We start from the raw sequence: 19,783 nt of genomic DNA, 5'->3' as shown, positions 1-19,783 counted from the left end.
TGGCGGCCTCCCAATCTCCGGCCCAGAGGAGCCGAGAGCTCGGGGTCCTGATCCTCAGTGCGCCCTCAGAGAAAGGCGCCCAACCGTCCCCATCTCCCTGACCTCTGGTTGCTCTTGGAGGAAAGCGCTCAATTGCTCACATTTGGAGAAAAGCGCCCGGTCGCTTCCATCTCTGCGGCCTCTGGCCGCGCTCTGAGCTCACCCAGCCTGCGACCAGTTCAAGGTAACCCTAAGCTGAGAGCTCACTCCTCGGCTCTGTCTCTGTAGCCAGCTTCTCCGCTCTAATACCTGCGAACTTTGCGACACTCAGACACCCCTGGTCCCTCTGTGACCCCATGGGACCTGGGGTTACGCTGACCCTGCGTGGGCTTCCCCCCTGGTTTAGCCTCCAGAATGATGTCCCTCCATGGAGCAGACTTTTAAAAGTCCTGATTTTATGCTCCGTTGCTCTGCCGCTTGCCGGGAGCTGGCCCCTCCCTCCGAGGTCTATCTTCCCGTCGCTTCGGATTCACTTCTCCGCAGGCCCTACCTTTCAGAAAGTGATCGATTTTCTGTTTCTAGAATTGTTGCTCTTCTTCTCTTCGATTTCCTGTTGGATTTGTAGGTGTTCGCAATGGTTAGATAGGCTATCTAGCTAATCTCCTGCTACCTGATGTCGTTTCAGCCTGCTACTTCTCCGCCATCTTGACTCCTCCCCCAAAAGTCACAACTCTTAACACGCCCTTTGTCTATACAGTTAGCAGCTTACCTTGAGCTAATGCAGGAGAAGATTCTAACTTCAACTTGCTCTATTTCCAAAGTAGGCCATTCATTAAAAAGCACAGATGGAAGATACTGATTGATTTTTTCCTTGGGCTAAGGTTTTTACCTTCACAAGTTTTGTGTTTTTTCTGCTAGAACCCAAGACCCATGGAAAAATGAAAGTATGCTCTTTCCTTTATGTTTTAATTTTGTGTCAGTATTCAATATTGAGTGCTCCATAAAAAACTTTAAAAAATCAGTATATATATTGCCTGAAGCATTTTAGTATTCTGTAATTTAAAAAAAATTAAAAGAACCAATTTGATCTTTTTAAAAGTCTGGACCTCCCTATTTTAAAAGTGGTTTAGGGGCATCCAGGTGGCTCAGTTGGATAAGCATCTGACTCTTGATTTTAGCTCAGGTCATGATCTTGGGGTTCTGAGAGTAAGCCCCTATGTAGGATTCTGCTTTCAGGGAGGAGTCTGTTTCTCTCTCTCCCCCTCTTCCTCTGCCTCTCCCCCTGCTGGTGCTGTCTCTCTAAAATAAATACAAAATCAAACAAACAAATAAATAAATAGAAGCAATTTAGAAAACAGATTCCCAATGACTCAAATACCTAAGTGGGAAAAGTTTTTTACATAATAAAAAGCTTAGCAAAAAATTGAGATCACTCTGTATGTAATCTAGGAGTTGTCAAAAACCCTTTTTATTATCTAAGTTTTTATTTAATTTCTAGTTAGTTAACATATAGTATAATATTAATTTCAGGTGTACAATATATTGATTCAACACTTCCATGCAATACCTGGTGCTCATCACAAGTGCACTTCTTAATGTCCATCGTCTATTTCACCCATGCCCCACTCACCTCCCCTCTGGCAACCATCAGTTTGTTCTCTATAGTTAAGAGTCTAAGGGCGCCTGCTTGGCTCAGTGGGTTAAGCCTCTGCCTTCGGCTCAGGTCATGATCTCCATGTCCTGGGATCGAGCCCCACATCGGGCTCTCTGCTCAGTGGGGAGCCTTCTTTCTCCTCTCTCTCTACCTTCCTCTCTGCCTACAAATAAATAAATAAAATCTTTAAAAAAATAGAAGAGTCTGTTTTCTGGTTTGCTCCTCTCTCTTATTTTTTTCCCCTTTGCTCATTTTGTCAAAAACCTTTTAAAAAGAAAGGAAAACTAAAACTAAGTGAGGAAAGAGATATATTTGACTCTTGGAAGTTTTTATATTGTAGTGTTAGTATACTAATAAAAGCTCAGGGGAAAATATTTGAAATGAAATATTAAGTAGCAAACAAAATACACAAAGAGGTTTCAGAAATTGATGGCAAAAACACTAACAAAGGAATAGCAAATGGCAATAGGATGTAGGCAATTCGCAGAAGAGCAGATCCAAATGGCTAGTTTGCAAAGATTTTCAGACTCACGAGTTCTATGAGAAACGATGAACAAAAGTAAGATTTGAAAAACTTTTTTTTTTTTTTTTCCCCGAGAGAGAGCACAAGGAGAGTGACAGAGGGAGAGGGAGAGAGAGAATCCCAAGCAGGCTCCATGCTCAGTGCAGAGCCCAATGCAGGGCTCAATCTCATGACTCTGAGACTATGGGCTGAGCCAAAATCAAAAGTCAGACACTCAACCAACTGAGGCACCCAGGTGCCCCTGGAAAAACTTCTATAAGAATGAAGCACTTATATCTAGTAGGAATAGGAATTGTTCTAGTCTTTAGAAAAAATGCAGTTTGCCATTATTTTGTAAAAAGTACATTTATTACTGAATTTAATACTACTGGGAATTTAGATTAAAGGCAGGCAAACTTCTAAAAAGGGCCATATGGTAAGAATTTTAGGCTTTTGCAGACCATTTGGTTTTTGTCACAACTGCTCAAATCTACATGACATCACTGAATGCAGAGTTGGAAAGAGACATGTTGTAACATGCTGTTACATAGTATTTCCAACATACAGATTTATAGGTATAAATCAATTCAAGAGCCTATATAACAGTAAAATGTAGTAAAATTAGGAAGTGATGAGTTTTGAATATTTATTACCTTTGTTTTTAATAATTATCATTGTAAGTTTTTATAATTTTATTTTCATGTATTTGTTTCATAACCAGCTCCCCAAATTCCTGAAAATTTAATACTTGAGTCTCTCCAGTGAGTATTAGTTGGTTCTAGCAAACTACTGGTTGTATCTATGTATAAGGATGTGTTGCAGGATTGTTTTTGATGGCAAAAATAGAAAATAAATTATATACTCACTGATAGATGAATAATTGAATAAGCTGTACTGTATTAAAACCCTGGAAGCAGTCAAAGAAAGAATCACTGCCTTTTTTGATTTCCATGTGTGTTGTCAAATGAGAGGAACAAGAGGCAAGGAAGGGTCTATTTCATGACTCCATTTTTATAAAACAAACATTGAAAGACTCTTCCCTCATTTATGCATATGTGTTTTGTTACATAGATAAGGAAAAAGTATGGTTACCTGGGACTGAGGACAGAAGAGGGCAAGAAGTGAGATAAGGGAAAAAAAGGATGATTAAAAACAGCCTATATGCTATGACTCCACATGTGGTAAATTTTATTCATGTTTACAAATATAGCTTAAAGAAATGCTTGAAAGGAATGCACCAAAATTTAATGATGCCTATTTTAGGCTGGTGGAATGTTGTATTTTTTTAATATGAAAAGAAATTATTTTAATTGAGGGAGCAGATCAGAATCCTATAGGCCTTTCTAAGGATTTAGATTTATAATAAAATTTCCTGTTTCATAAAAGGGCATACTTGGATCTGTGTTCAATAAAATTTACCCTGCTAGCTATATACTTTCTTCACCTAAACCTTTTCATGTGTATTACTTCAAAAAAAAAAAAAAAAAACCACCTTGGTATGTAGTATCTTGTTCCATAAGACACGTGTATAAGCTTTGGAGCTATGAATATGTCTATAGGTTTGTATATATGTTTATGACTTCGTGTTCTCCTAGATTTCAGTTGTTATCTTCATATTTAGATGACAGTTCACTATTTGCAATTGCTCTTATTTTCAGAGATTGCAATGCAGGAGTTTCCTGTTCTCTTAGCCCCAGAGGGGGACTGCATTTTCTTATCCTTTTTCTTTTAAGAAACTCACTACTCTAATTTGTGTTACTCTTATTCAAAACCTTATCTTACTACTAATATGTGAATCCTGGTAGCCTACTAGATGTGTAATCCAGAGTTTTTTGCATACACTGCATGTATTAACTGAATGAATAAATAATGGTATTTATCTTAGTCTATCACCATATGTGGAAAATGATAAAGGGTTCATGAAAGCCTTGATTAATAGCATTTTTATGTAGACCCTATTAAAGGGCTTTCAATCATATACTGAAAAATTATATGCCCAAATAATAGAGAATTGATACTGTTTTGGTTTGCTGATCTGTTTTCCGCCTTGACTTCCCTTTTGAGTCCTCATTTTTATTCTTTTAGTGGTTGCTGTTTGAATTACGAGTGCTATTTTATGATTGCTTAAGAGCCTCCCCATAACACTCAGAAAGCTTCTTGGTGTTTCATGGAGCCAAATTCGTAAAATTTGTACCTTTATTGTGCTCTTAGTATTGTTTTCATCTCATGGAAATTTTTTAGGAAACTCCTTGTTTAATCTCCTAAATAATAACCCTTTCCTCTTTCATGATAAGGCTAAATATTAATCTTCAAGAAGCAACTTCTGCCTCTCCTTGTATTGTTCTTTGTCAGTGAATGTCTTTGGCAATACTGTGTTCTGAAATGAAGAGTAGATTGATTGTATTTTCCTAATACCAAGACAATTGACGGAAAAATCAGATGAACGTGTTTAAATTCATTTTTACAAATTGGAAAAAGATAATTTTATTTTACTTTGTGATGTTTGAATATAGGCATAATTCAACTGGGAAAAAACATAAAAAGGAAAAATTCACATTTAAAAACTTCATTTCATTTGAACTCTAAACATTTATTAATGTTTTCTGTAATTTTGCATCTTTTTCATTGTCTTTGGGAATTCATGTTCTATTGATTGCTTTCTCTTCCACATTTTTATTTGTATTTTTCAGGTGTCTAATTTTTTTTTTAAAGATTTTATTTATTTATTTGACAGACAAAGATCACATGTAGGCAGAGAGGCAGGCAGAGAGAGAGAGGAAGCAGGCTTCCTGCTGAGCAGAGAGCCTTTGTGGGGCTCCATCCCAGGACCCTGGGATCATGACCTGAGCCGAAGGCAGAGGCTTTAACCCACTGAGCCACCCAGGCACCCTCAGGTGTCTAATTTTTGTTTAAAATGTTACCGTTGATGACTTTTCCTTTGGCTCAGATTTGTGGTACTTTTTGCCATAAATTGTGTGGAACATCCTTGTTTAATTTTATGCAGTTACTTCAGAAGCAATACAATGGTGATCACAAAAATATTAACATTTATTTAGGCAAGCTGTTCTTCATTCACCATGGGTTTGTTTTGAAGATGTAAGAAAGCATAAGAAAATATTGGTTCTTAGTGAGTTAGGTGATTTTACTTTTATATTTTTCTGCTATGCTTTGAACATCTTCTCTTTTAGCTCTTACTACACAGTTATTTATTTTTCTGAAAAGTCTGGTTTTCCTTTTGTTTATTATAGCTTTAATGAAACTCCATTGGTGATTTCATTGTGGAACATTAGATAACAGAATCATTTTAATCTTTTTTGGGAGTTGAGGGGCACCTTAGATGTAATAGCACTTTTAAAAATATTTTTTACCCTAAAACCATGATACAATGACATTAAAACAGTCTTTGAAAATAAATTCACCTACAATTATTATGGTAGGTATAAAGTTGGATTTTAGTTTTTTATATTCTACTTCAATTTTTATCCATATGCACATGTATTGTTTTACCTATATGTAATGAAATTATATGTAATTTCTGGTGATTTTTTTTCTTAGCAAAATATTAACATTTCTAATAAGTAAAAATAGAAATAACATTCATTCACAGTCCTTCCACCCCCAAAGATGTCTCCTTTAATCTTTGTATATGTGTATTCACAATTTAAAACTTGTGATGATATGTATCTGATTCTATTTTATTAATTATTGAATGAGCTTCACAGAGAGGTTGTAGACTCCCAGAGCTTAGCACCTAACTTGTAAGCAGTGGCCATATTCCTTTTTCCAATCTGCCAGGCTGTGCATATACTTACACCTACCCAGTGTTATTGAATGCAGGGAGGTAGAAGCCGTGGCCAGATCCTTGCCTCTTGTGCAGGAGTTCCTGATGCTTTCCTGTCTGGATTGGTAGGCCTCCCCATTCTTCTCTGTGGGACCATTCTGGTTGATGTCATTATCTTTTTTAGACAATTTCTTCAACTCATTTCATATTCCTGTTTTGTTGCATAAATCACCTCTCTTTCCACCAGAGAATAATGAGATTATTGCCTTAATGTATAGATCTTTCCTTTCTTCCTTCATAGTGTTTATTATCTCCCTGAACATAAAGGGATTCCAAATACCTAGGTTTTATACTAGCATACTGGGCATAGCACTTTTATGAACAGAAATGCTTTTTTTTTTTAGAAAAACATTCTTAATGCATGCCAACACAGTCCGCTTCCAACCCTAGGTAAATTGTAGGGGCACTCTTGGGCTATGTTGATAGACCATATGACGTATATTACCTGAATCCAGAGGTGGATTAGTTGTGACCTTGAGATGTTTGTAATTTCTGAGTGCTTTTAACAAGAATGAGAGACAGTACTTAGTCTGACGGCTGGAGGTTCAGGTGTCTTCCTTTCAGTCAGTAGTTGAGAATGTGCACTAGTCAAGTGAACAATTTTCTGTATCCATTTTGTGGCAAATTATCATAATTATTGTGTATTCTGTAGCTTTTGAGCAGTATGCTCTGCTAATACGTTGGAGTAGTTTTCATGGCTGAGAAGTAGAAAATGGTTTCTGCTTTAGTCCAGATAATAAGGCATGAGTTTTATCTACCTAGGAGAAAGTAGAGGCTTCAGAATTTCAGTATGAAAACTATCTGAATATTCATGGAGTGTATGACTTTAGAACATGTTAGCATTATCTTTTTCCTTGAGGTTTTTGGGATATGATCATTTGACAGAAAATTGCCTGATTATGAGCAAAAGAATAAGGTTTGGATTTCAGGGCATTCTAAGTAGATATTTCTCAAAGGGAACTGAAATTATTGAACTCATGACTAGCACATAAGTATTACTGGTATATTAATTGTTGGGGGAGAGAGAGAGATAGATATATATATCTCTCTCTCTCCCCCAACAATTCAAATATATATATATATATATATATATATATATATCTCCCAACAATTCATATATATATATATATATATCTAACTGAATATATATATATTCAGTTAGATTAACTGCCAGGGGTGAGGGTGGGGTTTCCATAACATTTAAAACTCTTCTATACTTGTTACAAGGGCGATTTCTTCTCTCTTCTTCCCCTACCAAAAATTTGACCGGTAATACAATGTGGTAGTTCACATATAAAGATGAAAATTAGATTAAGTAGTGCTTTTTCATTTATTTAGAAGTTTTCTTTGTTTATCTCAGTGAAAATGATTGAATTTGGTGGGTTTTCATTTTTCTTTTAGGCTCAGTTTATGAACCTCTTAAAAGCATTAATCTTCCGAGACCTGATAATGAGACTCTTTGGGATAAACTGGATCATTATTACAGAATTGGTAAGCAAAACTTAAGGAAAATGTGTCCTTAGGTAGTTAACATTAGTATTTACCCTGCCTTCTATTGCATATATTATATGCATGATGATATTCTTTCATTGGGATGTTGAGATAGTATCATTGCTGAGGCTGCTATATATTCCAGTTGCATATTGATACTGGGACTATGAAGGAATTCCAGCAAGTCATCTGTCCCTTGAATAATTTTTAAAACCATCACCAATGTCCTCTGTGTCCTTTTAGCCCTCCTAAACATTACCAGATTTGAGAACTAGAGGCTGCTTCTTGATTACTACTTACATAATGATTTTGTAGAAGTGTTCCTTCCTCATTTACCTATACTTGGTTCCCAAGTAGTCCTAGGGCTTTTGTATCTATTTCTAATTCACTGAGAGACACAAGATAACCCCAGGTTAGTATTACTAGAAAAAAAAAAATGGTTCCCTATTTTATTTGTTATTGTTTTGCCAAAGGCAGCCTGGCAGATTCTGTTTTTGAATGTGAGTAATTGACTTTGAGATATGTATGCACGGGACTCCTCTTTGTTCATCAGACTCTAAGTTAGAAAAGCTTATTAATTTTTGCCAGTTTGCTTCTTGTGCTATTTATATGGACTTGTATGGAAAATAATATTAAATTTATTTATTTCCCCTAAGATAAGGGGTTTTTTGTTGTTTGTGTTTAGCTCATGTAAAACCTTAATTCATGTTATTTTGGTCACAATTCTGGAATATATTCTAATGTGGCCCTTCTATTATCATTGTAGCCATGACTAGATAAAGAAATTTAAATACCTTTCTAAAGAAATGTCAGTTGTTTACTTCAGACTATAAGGACTAATTCTTTACTCGGGGAAAAATGATAAATATACTGGTATTCTGAAAAAAAATGGTAATGATAACATCAGTTTTGTCCAAGAAAAAGAAAAAGAAATTCTTTAACTCTTTGAAGGAGAGGTCCTTAAAAAAATTGCTCCTTAAAAAATTGCTCTAAAAGAAGGTGGCATATGTCAATCTAGATAATTAAATGTATATTATGGAAAAGCAAATTTACAGTTAGGAAAAAATAACTTTTAGGAAATGTAGTTTTGGTGGGTGTATGTTTATATTTCAAAGCTCTTTTATAAAAGGTAATAAAGCATTAATTTCAGTTTTTTAAGTAAAATGTTCTCCAAATATTTTTTTACTTATTTTCAGGTCATATAAGGATAGGATTTGATTTTGACATGTTAATATATCTCCAGCCTGTATAATATAATATGTAAAATAAAATGAATACATTCCTCTGAAGACAGGAAACAAGTTAGTCATCAGTGGAAAACAAGATTTGGATTTAGCGACTAATGCCACTCTTTGTTGTACATTTGCTTTGTTTTCCCTATTGAACTTGTTGATGGAAATATACTTCTTTTTTATTGGTCTTTTTTTCTTTTCTGTACCTGATGTTGCCTTACAACACTTATTGACATTAGGTAGGCTATGCTAAAAGGTTTTTAATTGCTAATTAGCTGATTTCTTTCCTCAAAAGTAGAAATACCCTTCCTTCAGGGTGGATTCCCACTTAAGCTGGAGTGACCTACATGAAGCAGTTTCTGCATGGTAAAAAGTTGCATATTATAGGTAAATTCAGGATCAACAGAAATGTCAAAAGTAGAATGAGGCAACTAAAGATTAAGATCTTTAGCCCAAGGAAAATGGATGGCTGTACAATTCATTCTTTTTCTTGTGTTCCGTTCCAGTCAAGTCAACATTGCTACTGTATCAAAGTCCAACCACAGGTCTCTTTCCCACTAAAACATGCGGTGATGATCAGAAGGCAAAAATCCATGACAGTCTGTACTGCGCTGCTGGGACCTGGGCTTTGGCTCTTGCATACAGGTAAGCTGGTGTGTGCGCTTCCAGTAACTTTAAGTCTAGATAATGGGTTTTTGTTGGCGTAAGACAAATTGGGCAATCGTTGGGCTTTGCTGCTGATTCACTGTGTAATCTGTGAGTGCTCATATCTATCTAGGTCTCTAAACATTTAAGTTTTCTTAAGAGTTTATGCAAGACTAATTCTGACATTTTATGACTTTGTCACCAAAATTTTTTTCATCTCTAGATATTTAAGTCATCATTTGTTTTTGGCAGGATGATCTCCCCATTCTCCTTGAGTTGGTTGCTTTCAATCAGAGGGACATGATGGCTGATCGAATTTTGCAGATGGTAAAACTAGGGCCCAGGTAGTTAACAGATTTATCCAAAGTTACGCAACTAGTTAATGATAGAGCAGGGCTGAGGCCCATTGCACCCCACCCCAGTTTAGAATTTTACCCCCTACAATTTCACTGAGGTATCATTTGTTAAATAAGGCTATAAGTCAAATAATTATTTTATAAAGTTAAAAAAAATCCCTTCACAATATAAAATATATTCTTACTTTATTTTGTTATATAAGGAAAACATCCAATGTGTGTCCTGATTTATAGTCTATGGTAATACATTTTAACTGTTATTAAGATTAGGTTTCTGAATATTAATTTTCTGAAGGTGAGACATATGCATATACTTTTTTTATTATGTTCAATTAGCCAACATATACTACATCATTAGTTTCTGATTTAGTGTTCAGTAATATATTAGTTGCATACAACACCCAGTGCTCATCACAACATGACCCCTCCTTAATTACCCATCACCTGGCTACCCCATCCTCCCACCCCATTCCCTTCTAAAACCCTCAGTTTATTTCCCGGAGTCCATAGTCTCTCATGGTTAGTCTCCCTCTCTGATTTCTTCCCATTCAGTTTCCCCTTCTTTCTTCTATGGCCCTCTGCGCTATTCCTTATGTTCTACATATGAGTGAAATAATGTGATAATTGTCTTTCTCTGATTGACTTATTTCACTTAGCATAATACCCTCTAGTTACTTCCATATTTGTTGCAAATGGTACATATTCATCCTTTCTGATGGCTGAGTAATAGTCCATTGTATATATGAACCATATATTCTTTTTATTTTTTTTATTTTTTAATGATTTTGTTTATTTGACAGAGACACAGTGAGTGAGGGGACACAAGCTGGGGGAGTGGGAAAGAGAGAAGCAGGCTTCCCACTGTGCAGGGAGCCCAGTGTGGGGCTCAATCCCAGTATCCTGGGCCTGACGCTTAACAACTGAGCCACCCAGACTACCTGAACCATATCTTCCTTATCCATTCATCTGTTGAAGAGCATGTCAGCTCCTTCCACAGTTTGGCTACTGTGGACACTTCTCTCTGTGAACATTGGGGTGCATGTGCCCCTTGTTTTCACAACATCTGTGGAGTAAATACCCAGTAGTGCAATTGCTGGGTCAGTGGGTAGCTCTTTTTCCCTTTTTAAGGAACCTCCATACCGTTTTCCAAAGTGGTTTAACATCTTGCATTCCCACCAACAGTGTAAGATGGTTCCCCTTTCTCCACATCCTTGCCACCATTTTTTGTTTCCTGCCTTGTTAATTTTTGCATTCTAACTATTGTATGGTGGTATCTCATTGTGGTTTTGATTTGAATTTCCTGATGTTGAAAATTTTTTCACGTGTCTGTTAGCCATTGGTATGCCTTCTTTGGAGAAGTATCTGTTCATGTCTTCTGCCCATTTCTTGATGGGATTATTTGTTTTTTTGGTGTTGAGTTTGAGAAATTCTTTTTTTTTTTTTAAGATTTATATATTTATTTATTTGACGGTGATAGAGATCACAAGTAGGCAGAAAGGCAGGCAGAGAGGCGGAAGCAGGCTCCCCGCCAAGCAGAGAGCCCGATGCGGGGCTCAATCCCAGCACCCCAACATCATGATCTGAGCCAAAGGCAGAGTCTTAAACCACTGAGCCACCCAGGCGCCCTGAGAAGTTCCTTATACATCTTGGATACCAGCCCATTCTCTGTAATGTCATCTGCAAATATCTTCTCCCATTCTGTGGCCTGCCTTAGTTTTGTTAATTGTTTCCTTTAGTGTACAGAAGCTTTTAATCTTGATGAAGTCCCAAAAGTTCATTATTGCTTTTGTTTCCCTTGCCTTTGAAGATGTTCTTGAAAGAAGTTGCTTGGCCGATGTCAAAGAGGTTACCACCTATGTTCTCCTCTGGGATTTTGGTGGATTCCTGTCTCACACTGAGGTCTTTCATCCATTTTGAGTTTATGTCTGTGGATAGTGTACACAAATGGTCCAGTTTCATTCTTCTCTATGGAGCTGTCCAATTTTCTGAGCACCATTTATTGAAGAGACTATCTTTTTTCCATTGGATACTCTTTCCTGACCGTTGGTTAACGGTCCATTTCTGGGCTCTCTAGTCCATTCCATTGATCTATGTGTCTGTTTTCGTGCAGTCCCGTGCTGTCTTGATGAGTACAGCTTTGTAACATAGCTTAAAGTCAGGCACTGTGATGCCCTCAGCTTTGGCTTTCTTTTTCAACATTTCCCTGGCAATTTGGGGTCTTTTCTGGTTCCATTCAAATTTTAGGATTGTTTCTTCCACCTCTGTGAAAAATGTCAATGGTCTTTTGATAGGGATTCCACTGAAAGTGTAGATGGTTCTGGGCAGCATAGACATTTCCACAATGTTTATTCTTCCAATCCATGGGCATGGAATGTTTTTCCATCTCTTTGTGTCTTCCTCAGTTTCTTTCGTAAGTGTTCAGTGGTTTCTAGAGTGTAGATCCTTTAACTCTTTGGTTAGTTTTATTCCTAGATATCTTGGTTTTTGGTGCAGTTGTAAGTGGGATTTATTCCTTCATTTCTCTTTCTTTGGTCACATTGTTAGTGTATAGAAAAGCGACTGATTTCTGTGCATTGATTTTGTATCCTGCCAGATTGCTGATTTGCTTTATGAGTTCTAGTGATTTGGAGGTGGAGTCTTTTGGGTTTTCCACATAATGTATCATGTTGTCTATGAAGAGCGAGAATTCAACTCCCTTGCCAATTTGAACGCCTTTAATTTCTTTTTGTTGTCTGATTGTTGAGGCTAGGACTTCTACTACTACATTGAACAACAGTGGTGAGACTGGGCATCCCTGTCCTATTCCGGACATTAAGGGAAAAGCTCTGTTTTTGCCCAGTGAGAATGATTATCTGCTGAGTGCTTTTCATAGATGGCTTTTATGAGATTGAGGTATGTTCCCACTAACCCTCCACTATGAAGAGTTTTAATCAAGAAAGGATGCTGTATTTTGTCAAATGCTTTTCTGCATCAATTGAGAGGATCATATGGTTCTCGTCTCCTCTTTTGTTGATGTGATCTATCACGTTGATTGATCTGCAAATGTTGAATCTTCCTTGCATGCCAGGAATAAATCCTACCTGGTGGTAGTGAGTAATCCTTTTAATGTACTGTTGGATCCTATTGACTAGGATCTTGGTGAGTATTTTGGCATCCATCCATGTTCACCAGGGATTTTGGTCTGCAATTCTCCTTTTTGTTGGGGGTCTTTGCCTGGTTTGGGGATCAGGGTAATGCTGGCCTCGTAGAAAGAGTTTGGACTTTTTTCTTCCATTTCTATTTTTTGAAACACCTTCAGTAGAATAGGTATTATCTCTTTAAATGTTTGGTAGAATTCCCCTGGGAAGCCACCTGGCCCTGGACTCTTGTTTTTGGTGAGGCTTTTGATAACTGTTTCAATTTCCTTGCTGGTTATTGTTCTGTTCCAATTGTCTATTTTTTCCTGTTTCAGTCCTGATAGATTATAAGTTTCCAGGAATGCATCCATTTCTTCCAAATTACCTAGTTTGTTGGCATATAACTGCTAATAATAAGTGCTAATAACTGTCTCTGTTTTCTTGGTATTGGTCGTGATTTCTCCCCTTTCGTTCCTGATTTTATTATTGATTTGGGTCCTTTCTCTTTTCCTTTGGGTAAGTCTGGCCTGAGGTTTACGGACCTTATTAATTCTTTCAAAGAAGTAGCCTCTAGTTTTGTTGATCTGTTCTACTGTTTTTCTGGTTTCTATTTCATTGATCTCTGTTCTAATCTTTATTATTTCTCTTCTCCTGCTTGGTTTAGGTTTTATTTGCCGCTCTTTGTACAGCTCCTTTAGGTCTAAGGTTAGCTTGTGCATTTGGGACTTTTCTACTTTTTTGAGAGAGCCTTGGATGGCTGTGTATTTCCCCCTTAGGACTGCCTTTGCAGTATCCCATAGGTTTGAGACCAATGTGTTTTCATTCTCATTAGTTTCCATGAATTGTTTAACTCTTCTTTAACTTCCTGCTTGACCCATTCATTCTATAGCAGGATGCTCTTTAACTTCCAAGTGTTTGAATTCCTTCCAAATTATTTCTTGTGATTGAGTTCCAGTTTCAAAGCATTTTGGTCTGAAAATATGCAGGGAATAATCTCAGTCTTTTGGTATCAGTTGAGACCTGACTTGTGACCCAGCATGTGGTCTACTCTGGAGAAAGTTCCATGTGCACTTGAGAAGAATGAGTATTCTGTTGTTTCAGGGTGGAATGTTCTGTATATATCTACGAAGTCTGCCTAGTCCAATGTGTCATTCAGAGCTCTTGTTTCTTTGTTATCTTTGGCTTAGATGATCTGGCCATTGCTGAGAGTGGAGTGTTGAGATGTCCTACTATTAATACAGTATTATCAATATGACCATTTGGGTGAATAGTTGGTTTATGTAGTTGGCTGCTCCCATGTTGGGGGCATAGATATTTACAACTGTTAGATTTTCTTGTTGGATAGGCTCTTTAAGTATGATATAGTGTTTCTCTACATCTCTTACAACAGTCTTTGGTTTAAAATCTAATTTGTCTGATAGGAGAACTGCACCCCAGCTTTCTTTTGACGTCCGTTGGCGTATAAATGGTTCTCCATCCCCTCACTTTCAATCTGGAGGTGTCTTTAGTTTCAAAACGAGTCTCTTGTAGAGAGCATGTGAGTGGGTTCTGTCTTTGTATCCAGTGTGCAACTCTGTGCTGTTTCATGGAAGCATTTAGGCCCTTCACGTTGAGAGTAACTACTGAAAGGTATGAATTTAGTGCCATTGTATTGCCTGTAAAGTCCCTATTTCTATAGATCGTCTCTGTAAATTTCTGGTCTATATTACTCTTGGGGTCTTTCTTCTTTTATAGAATCCCTCTTAATATTTCTTTCATGGCTGGCTTGGTGGTCACATATTCTTTCAGTTTCTGCCAGTCCTGGAAGCTCTTTGTTTTGCCATCTGTTCTGAATGACAACCTTGCTGGTAAAGTATTCTTGCCTGCATTTTTTCTCATTTAGTACTCTTAATATGTCTTGCCAGACCTTTCTGGCTACCAGGTCTCTGGACAGGTCTGACATTATTCTGATGTTCTTCCCTTTGTATTTAAGAATTCTCTTCCCCCTTGCTACTCTCAGGATAGTTTCCTTGGCTCTAAGGTTTGCAAGCTTCATTATTATATGCTGGGATGTTGGTCTGTTTTTATTTATATTGGGAGGTGTCCTCTCTGCCTCTTTATCAGGAATACTTGTTTCCTTCCTTAGGTTAGGATGTTCTAAGCTATGATTTCCTCAAATATACCTGTTAGTCCTCCCTCTCCCTCCTACCCTTCCAAGATCCCAATAATTCTGACATTGGAGCATTGCATTGCATCACTGATCTCTCTAAATCTGTTCTCATGGGTTTCTAGCTGCCTGTCCCTATCCTCCTCAGCTTCCTTCCCTTCTGTCAGCTTATCTTGTAGATCAGTAATTCATTCTTTTGTTTCATTTACCCTGGTTGTTAGAGCATCCGGTTTAGACTGCATCTCATTTATAGCGTTTTTAAGTTCAGCCTGATTGATTCTCATTTCTGCCCTTAGAGATTTTGTATTGCCACTAATGCTTTTCTAAAGCCTAGCTGTTGACTTTATAATTGCTATCCTGAATTCTACCTCTGACATCTTTCTTATATCCATGTCCATTAGAACTGTGGCAGAGGACATTTTCTCTGGTGCTTTTTTTTTTTGTTGGGATTCCATTCCTGTTGAGGGATGGTTGAGGGAATGTTCCGAGTCCAAAATACCAAACGTGAACCAAGCAAGATGCACCCTCAGAAAATCTAGAGTGGTTGGAAGCCACCACCAAAAGAAACAAAGCCGGGATGAAACACAAGAGTAAAAATTTTAAAATAAAAAAATTTAAAATAAAATTGAAAAGTTTTAAAAAGTCAGGGGTGAGATAAAGTAAAGGGGGCTGTAATCTCTCAGTTTGGACAGTGTAGGTTATTCCAGTGTTCCTGGGTATATTTTGGTCTGTTTGTTAGAGGACACTACTTACCAAAATTACAGGGAAAGTAAAACTTGTGTATATATAAAGGTAATATTGAATAGGGAAAAAGGACTGCAATGAAGCATATAGTGATAAAAAAATAGGTGTGAAAAGTACAAGTTAAAAAGCTACTATGAAATATAAGTTGATATATTAAACATCTAGTTATAATGAGAATAAGGTCAAAAAAATTCAGAAGAAGCAGAAAAGAAGGAATAAAAAGAAAAGAGATTTGATTCTGAAAAATAACAAGCCGTGAGACAACGCTTGGAGCTCTATATAGTAGTTTCTCCTGGTGTAGGGATTTTACATTTTTATTGGGACTTTAGGGTTGTCGTCCTCTTACTCTTCCAGCCTTTCTTCTGGGGGAGAAGCCTGCCACGCTGTTTCTCATGCAACCCTGCTTGGGCAGAGTTACCCTGCTCCCTCTCAGAGGGATGGGCTCAGTGGAAACGGGTCTTTATGCTTTTGTTCTCTGACTGACAGAAGAGTTTACACAGTTAATTGTAGAGAGGAGGCCACATCAAAAAGAGTGGGAAGGGCAATGACATGGGTGGGAGTCAAACCCCCTGTGAGACTAACCACAAAGGAGAGGGACACCATAACCACAGAGAAGTGAGAGGATCAGACTCCATACCAGGCACTCCAGGCACAGGGGACCCTCACTGGCAAGATGAGTCCCTATAAAATTGGGCTTGGAAAAATGTATGGGGCTTAACTTCAGGAATTTTTACAATTAGCAGGGTTCCATTCTTACTTTAAAAATTAGTACGTTTTGCTGTAGGATAGCTGGTATGTGATAGGAAACTGAGTTGCTGCCTTTAAAGAGCCAGTATAAGTAACATGGTTGAGATACAGCAATGAAGGAACAGTTTAAAAAGGTTTTGGGGTGTCCATAAAGGAGATTTATTTATTAAAATCAGAATAAGTGCTGGAGGTGCCGGGATCTTTAAGAGACTTCTCCAAGATCAAAAGAGGTGGCAAGTGCCATTTCCTTTCCCCTACATAGCTTAGAACGTGGGACACTTGCAGAACCAGCAAAAATACTCTCCGCTTATCTTGCTAGCTCCAAGTGCCCTGCCCTTGTGTTCTCCTGGGCATCTGTTCCATCCAACCAGCTCCATTTGGCAGGAATATCTCCAGAGTACCTCCTGCCACAACATACCCTGCAAGTACTCCTGGGAGAGACCGCTACCATTTTACAGTGACTCCTGCCCTGGAGAGTGGGAAAAGATAATCACATACCCTAGTAGGTCCACAGTTCCAGCAGCTGAACTTTATAGCTAGCAGCTCAGAGATAGTGCCTTGCCAATCAGTGTTACTGCAGCCTTGGCAGACAGATTGGGACCAGGCATCTGGTTTGACAGTCAGCACTAACTACTAACAAAAACCTGTCAGGACAAGATAAGGAGACCATCCTCAGGTCAGTGTGACCAGCCCCAGCAGGTTGGCTGAGGGCAAGCATCTGGTCTGATAGATGACACTATTGCAATACAACCCCAATGCAACTGCAAACTGGCCCCTTAACAATACAGAGGCAAAACCCTACTTGGTGTATTCAAAACAGGCAAAATAGGCCATTGCAGCTGCTAGGACTGAAGGCAAATACAGCTCAGCCATAATAGTAGGTTGCATACAACTCACAGGGAGACACCACTAAATGATGTGTCTGGTTTTGGTGAATAGGGAACATTGTGTTATAGGGCACTATAGGACCTTGTCTTCATAAGGCCATTGTTTTCAAGAGCAGGAGATGTAGCTGACTTTTCTAATACATGGAAACAAACAGTTAGACAAAATGAGATAGAGAAATATAACCCAATTGGAAGAACAGGACAAAACCATAACAAAAGAGCTAAATGAAATGGAAATAAGCAATATGTCTGATAAAGAATTCAAAGGAATTGTCATAAAGATACTCACTGGCCTTGAGAAAAGAATGAAGGCTTTCAATGAGGCCTCCAACAAAAAAAATGTAAAAATTTACTGGTCAGAAATGAAGAAGTCAATAATTGAAATAAAAAATACACTGAAGGGAATCAATATAAGAATAGAGGTGGCAGAGGAATGTGATGATCAACCTGGAAGACAGGGTAAAGGAAAGCAACTTGGCTGAATAGCAAAAAGAAAAAAAGTATAATAAAAAGTGGTAATAAGTGATTTCAGCAATATGATCACATGTAACAATGGTCACCCTAGGAGGAGAAGATAGAAGGGGTAGAAAATTTATTTGAAGAAATAAAATGAAAAACTTCCCAAATCTAGGGAAGGAAACACATGCAGATTTGGAAATCAAAGAGAGCCCCCAATGAAATTAACCTAAGGAGGTCCATACCAAGCCACATAATAAAAATGGCAAAAAGTAATGACCAAGAATTTCAAAGGCAGTAAGAGAAAATAAAACAGTTACAAATAAGGGAAACCTCATAATGCTATCAGCTGATTTTTTCAACAGAAATTTTGTAGGCCAGAGCAGAGTGGCATGATATATTCAAAGTATTTGAAGGGAAAACCTGCAACCAAGAATATGCTACCTAATAAAGTTATAATTCAGTATAGGAGGAGAGTGAAAGAGTTTGCTAGAAAAGAAGTTAAAGGAGTTTATCCCCACTAAACCAGCCTTCTAGAACTCATTAAAGGGAATTCTTTGAGTTGAAAGAAAAGGCCATATTCAAAGGTAAGAAAATTATGAAAGGAAAAAAATTCATAGGCAAATGCAAACATGAGAAAACTAGATTAATCACTTATTAAACCAGTACAGAGGCTAAAGAAAAAGAGCATTAAAGTCAATTGTATCTATAAAAATGAGTCAAGAGATTCACAAAATAGAAGGATGTTATGTATGACATCATATACATGAAACATGGGGAGGAGGGAGTTAAAATTCAGTGCTTTTCAAATGGATTCAAACGAAAGTGACCATCAACTTAATATAGACTGTTGTATGCATTAGATGTTATATGTGAACTTAATGGTAACCACAAATCAAAAACTTATAATAGATACACAGAAAATAAAGAGGAGGAAATCCAAGCATAAAACTCAAGAGGAAGAGAAGAAGAAAGGAACAGAGAAGAGCTACAAAAACAAGCATAATATAAGTAACAAAATGGCAATAAATATATACCTGTCCATAAAGTACTTTAAATGTAAGTGGACTAAATGCTTCCATCAAAATACATAGTGCGACTGAATGGATAAGAAAGCAGGACCATTATCTGTATGCTACCTATAAGAGACTCACATCAGACCTAAAGACACATGTAAATTGGTTTTGTAGATATAGAAAAACATTTATCATGCAAATGCAAGCAAAAAGAAAGCTAGATTAGCAATATTTGTATCAGACAAAATAGACTTTAAAACAAAGACTATAACAAGGGACAAAGAGATCATAATGTTGAGGGGAACAATCCAACAAGGGGGTATAACAATTATAATTATTTATGTACCCAACATGGGAGCACCTAAATACATAAACTATAATGTAGACAAATGGGTAAACTGACAGGAATACAATAATAGTGGGTGACATTAATACCCCAGTTACATCAATATAGATCATTTGGACCGAAAATCAGCAAGGAAAGAGTGTCCTCGGATTACACATTGGATCAGATGGGCTTAACATATTCAGAACATTCCATCCAAATTAAGTGGAATACACATTCTTTTCCGATGCGCATGGCATAGTCTCCAGGAGATATCACATGTTAGATCACCAAAGAAATCTCAATAAATTCAAAAAGACTAAAATAATATTATGCATCTCTTATGACCAAAACAGTATGAAACCAGGAAGTAATCACAAAAACAAAATCTGTAAGGGACACAAATACATGAAGATGAAGTAACAGTCTACTAAACAATGAATGGGTCATCTGACAAATAAAATCAAAAACTACATGCAACAAATGAAAATGAAAACATGAGGTGACACAAATACATGAAGACAAAATAACATTCTACTAAACAATGAATGGCTCATCCGTCAAATGAAATAAAAAACTACATGTAAGCAAATGAAAATGAAAATACAGGGTGTCTGGGTGGGTCAATCAGTTAAGCATCTGACTC

General features: G+C 37.2%; 1 protein-coding gene across 3 annotated transcripts in view; it reads left to right on the top strand.

Moving 5' to 3' along the window:
- Positions 1 to 19,783, top strand: part of PHKB (phosphorylase kinase regulatory subunit beta) — a 240,072-nt gene that overhangs the window by 34,872 nt on the left and 185,417 nt on the right. For all 3 annotated transcript variants that reach the window (XM_080828157.1, XM_080828156.1, XM_080828158.1), the window contains exons 2-3: positions 7,378 to 7,467; positions 9,206 to 9,344. In XM_080828157.1, coding sequence (XP_080684283.1) covers positions 7,378 to 7,467; positions 9,206 to 9,344 — 229 coding nt within the window. The remainder of the gene's footprint in view (positions 1 to 7,377; positions 7,468 to 9,205; positions 9,345 to 19,783) is intronic.

The sequence above is a fragment of the Martes martes genome (genome assembly GCF_963455335.1).
Source record: "Martes martes genome assembly, chromosome: 17".
In the NCBI taxonomy this organism is placed as follows: domain Eukaryota; kingdom Metazoa; phylum Chordata; class Mammalia; order Carnivora; family Mustelidae; genus Martes; species Martes martes.
This window is presented reverse-complemented; position numbering and strand designations above follow the sequence as displayed.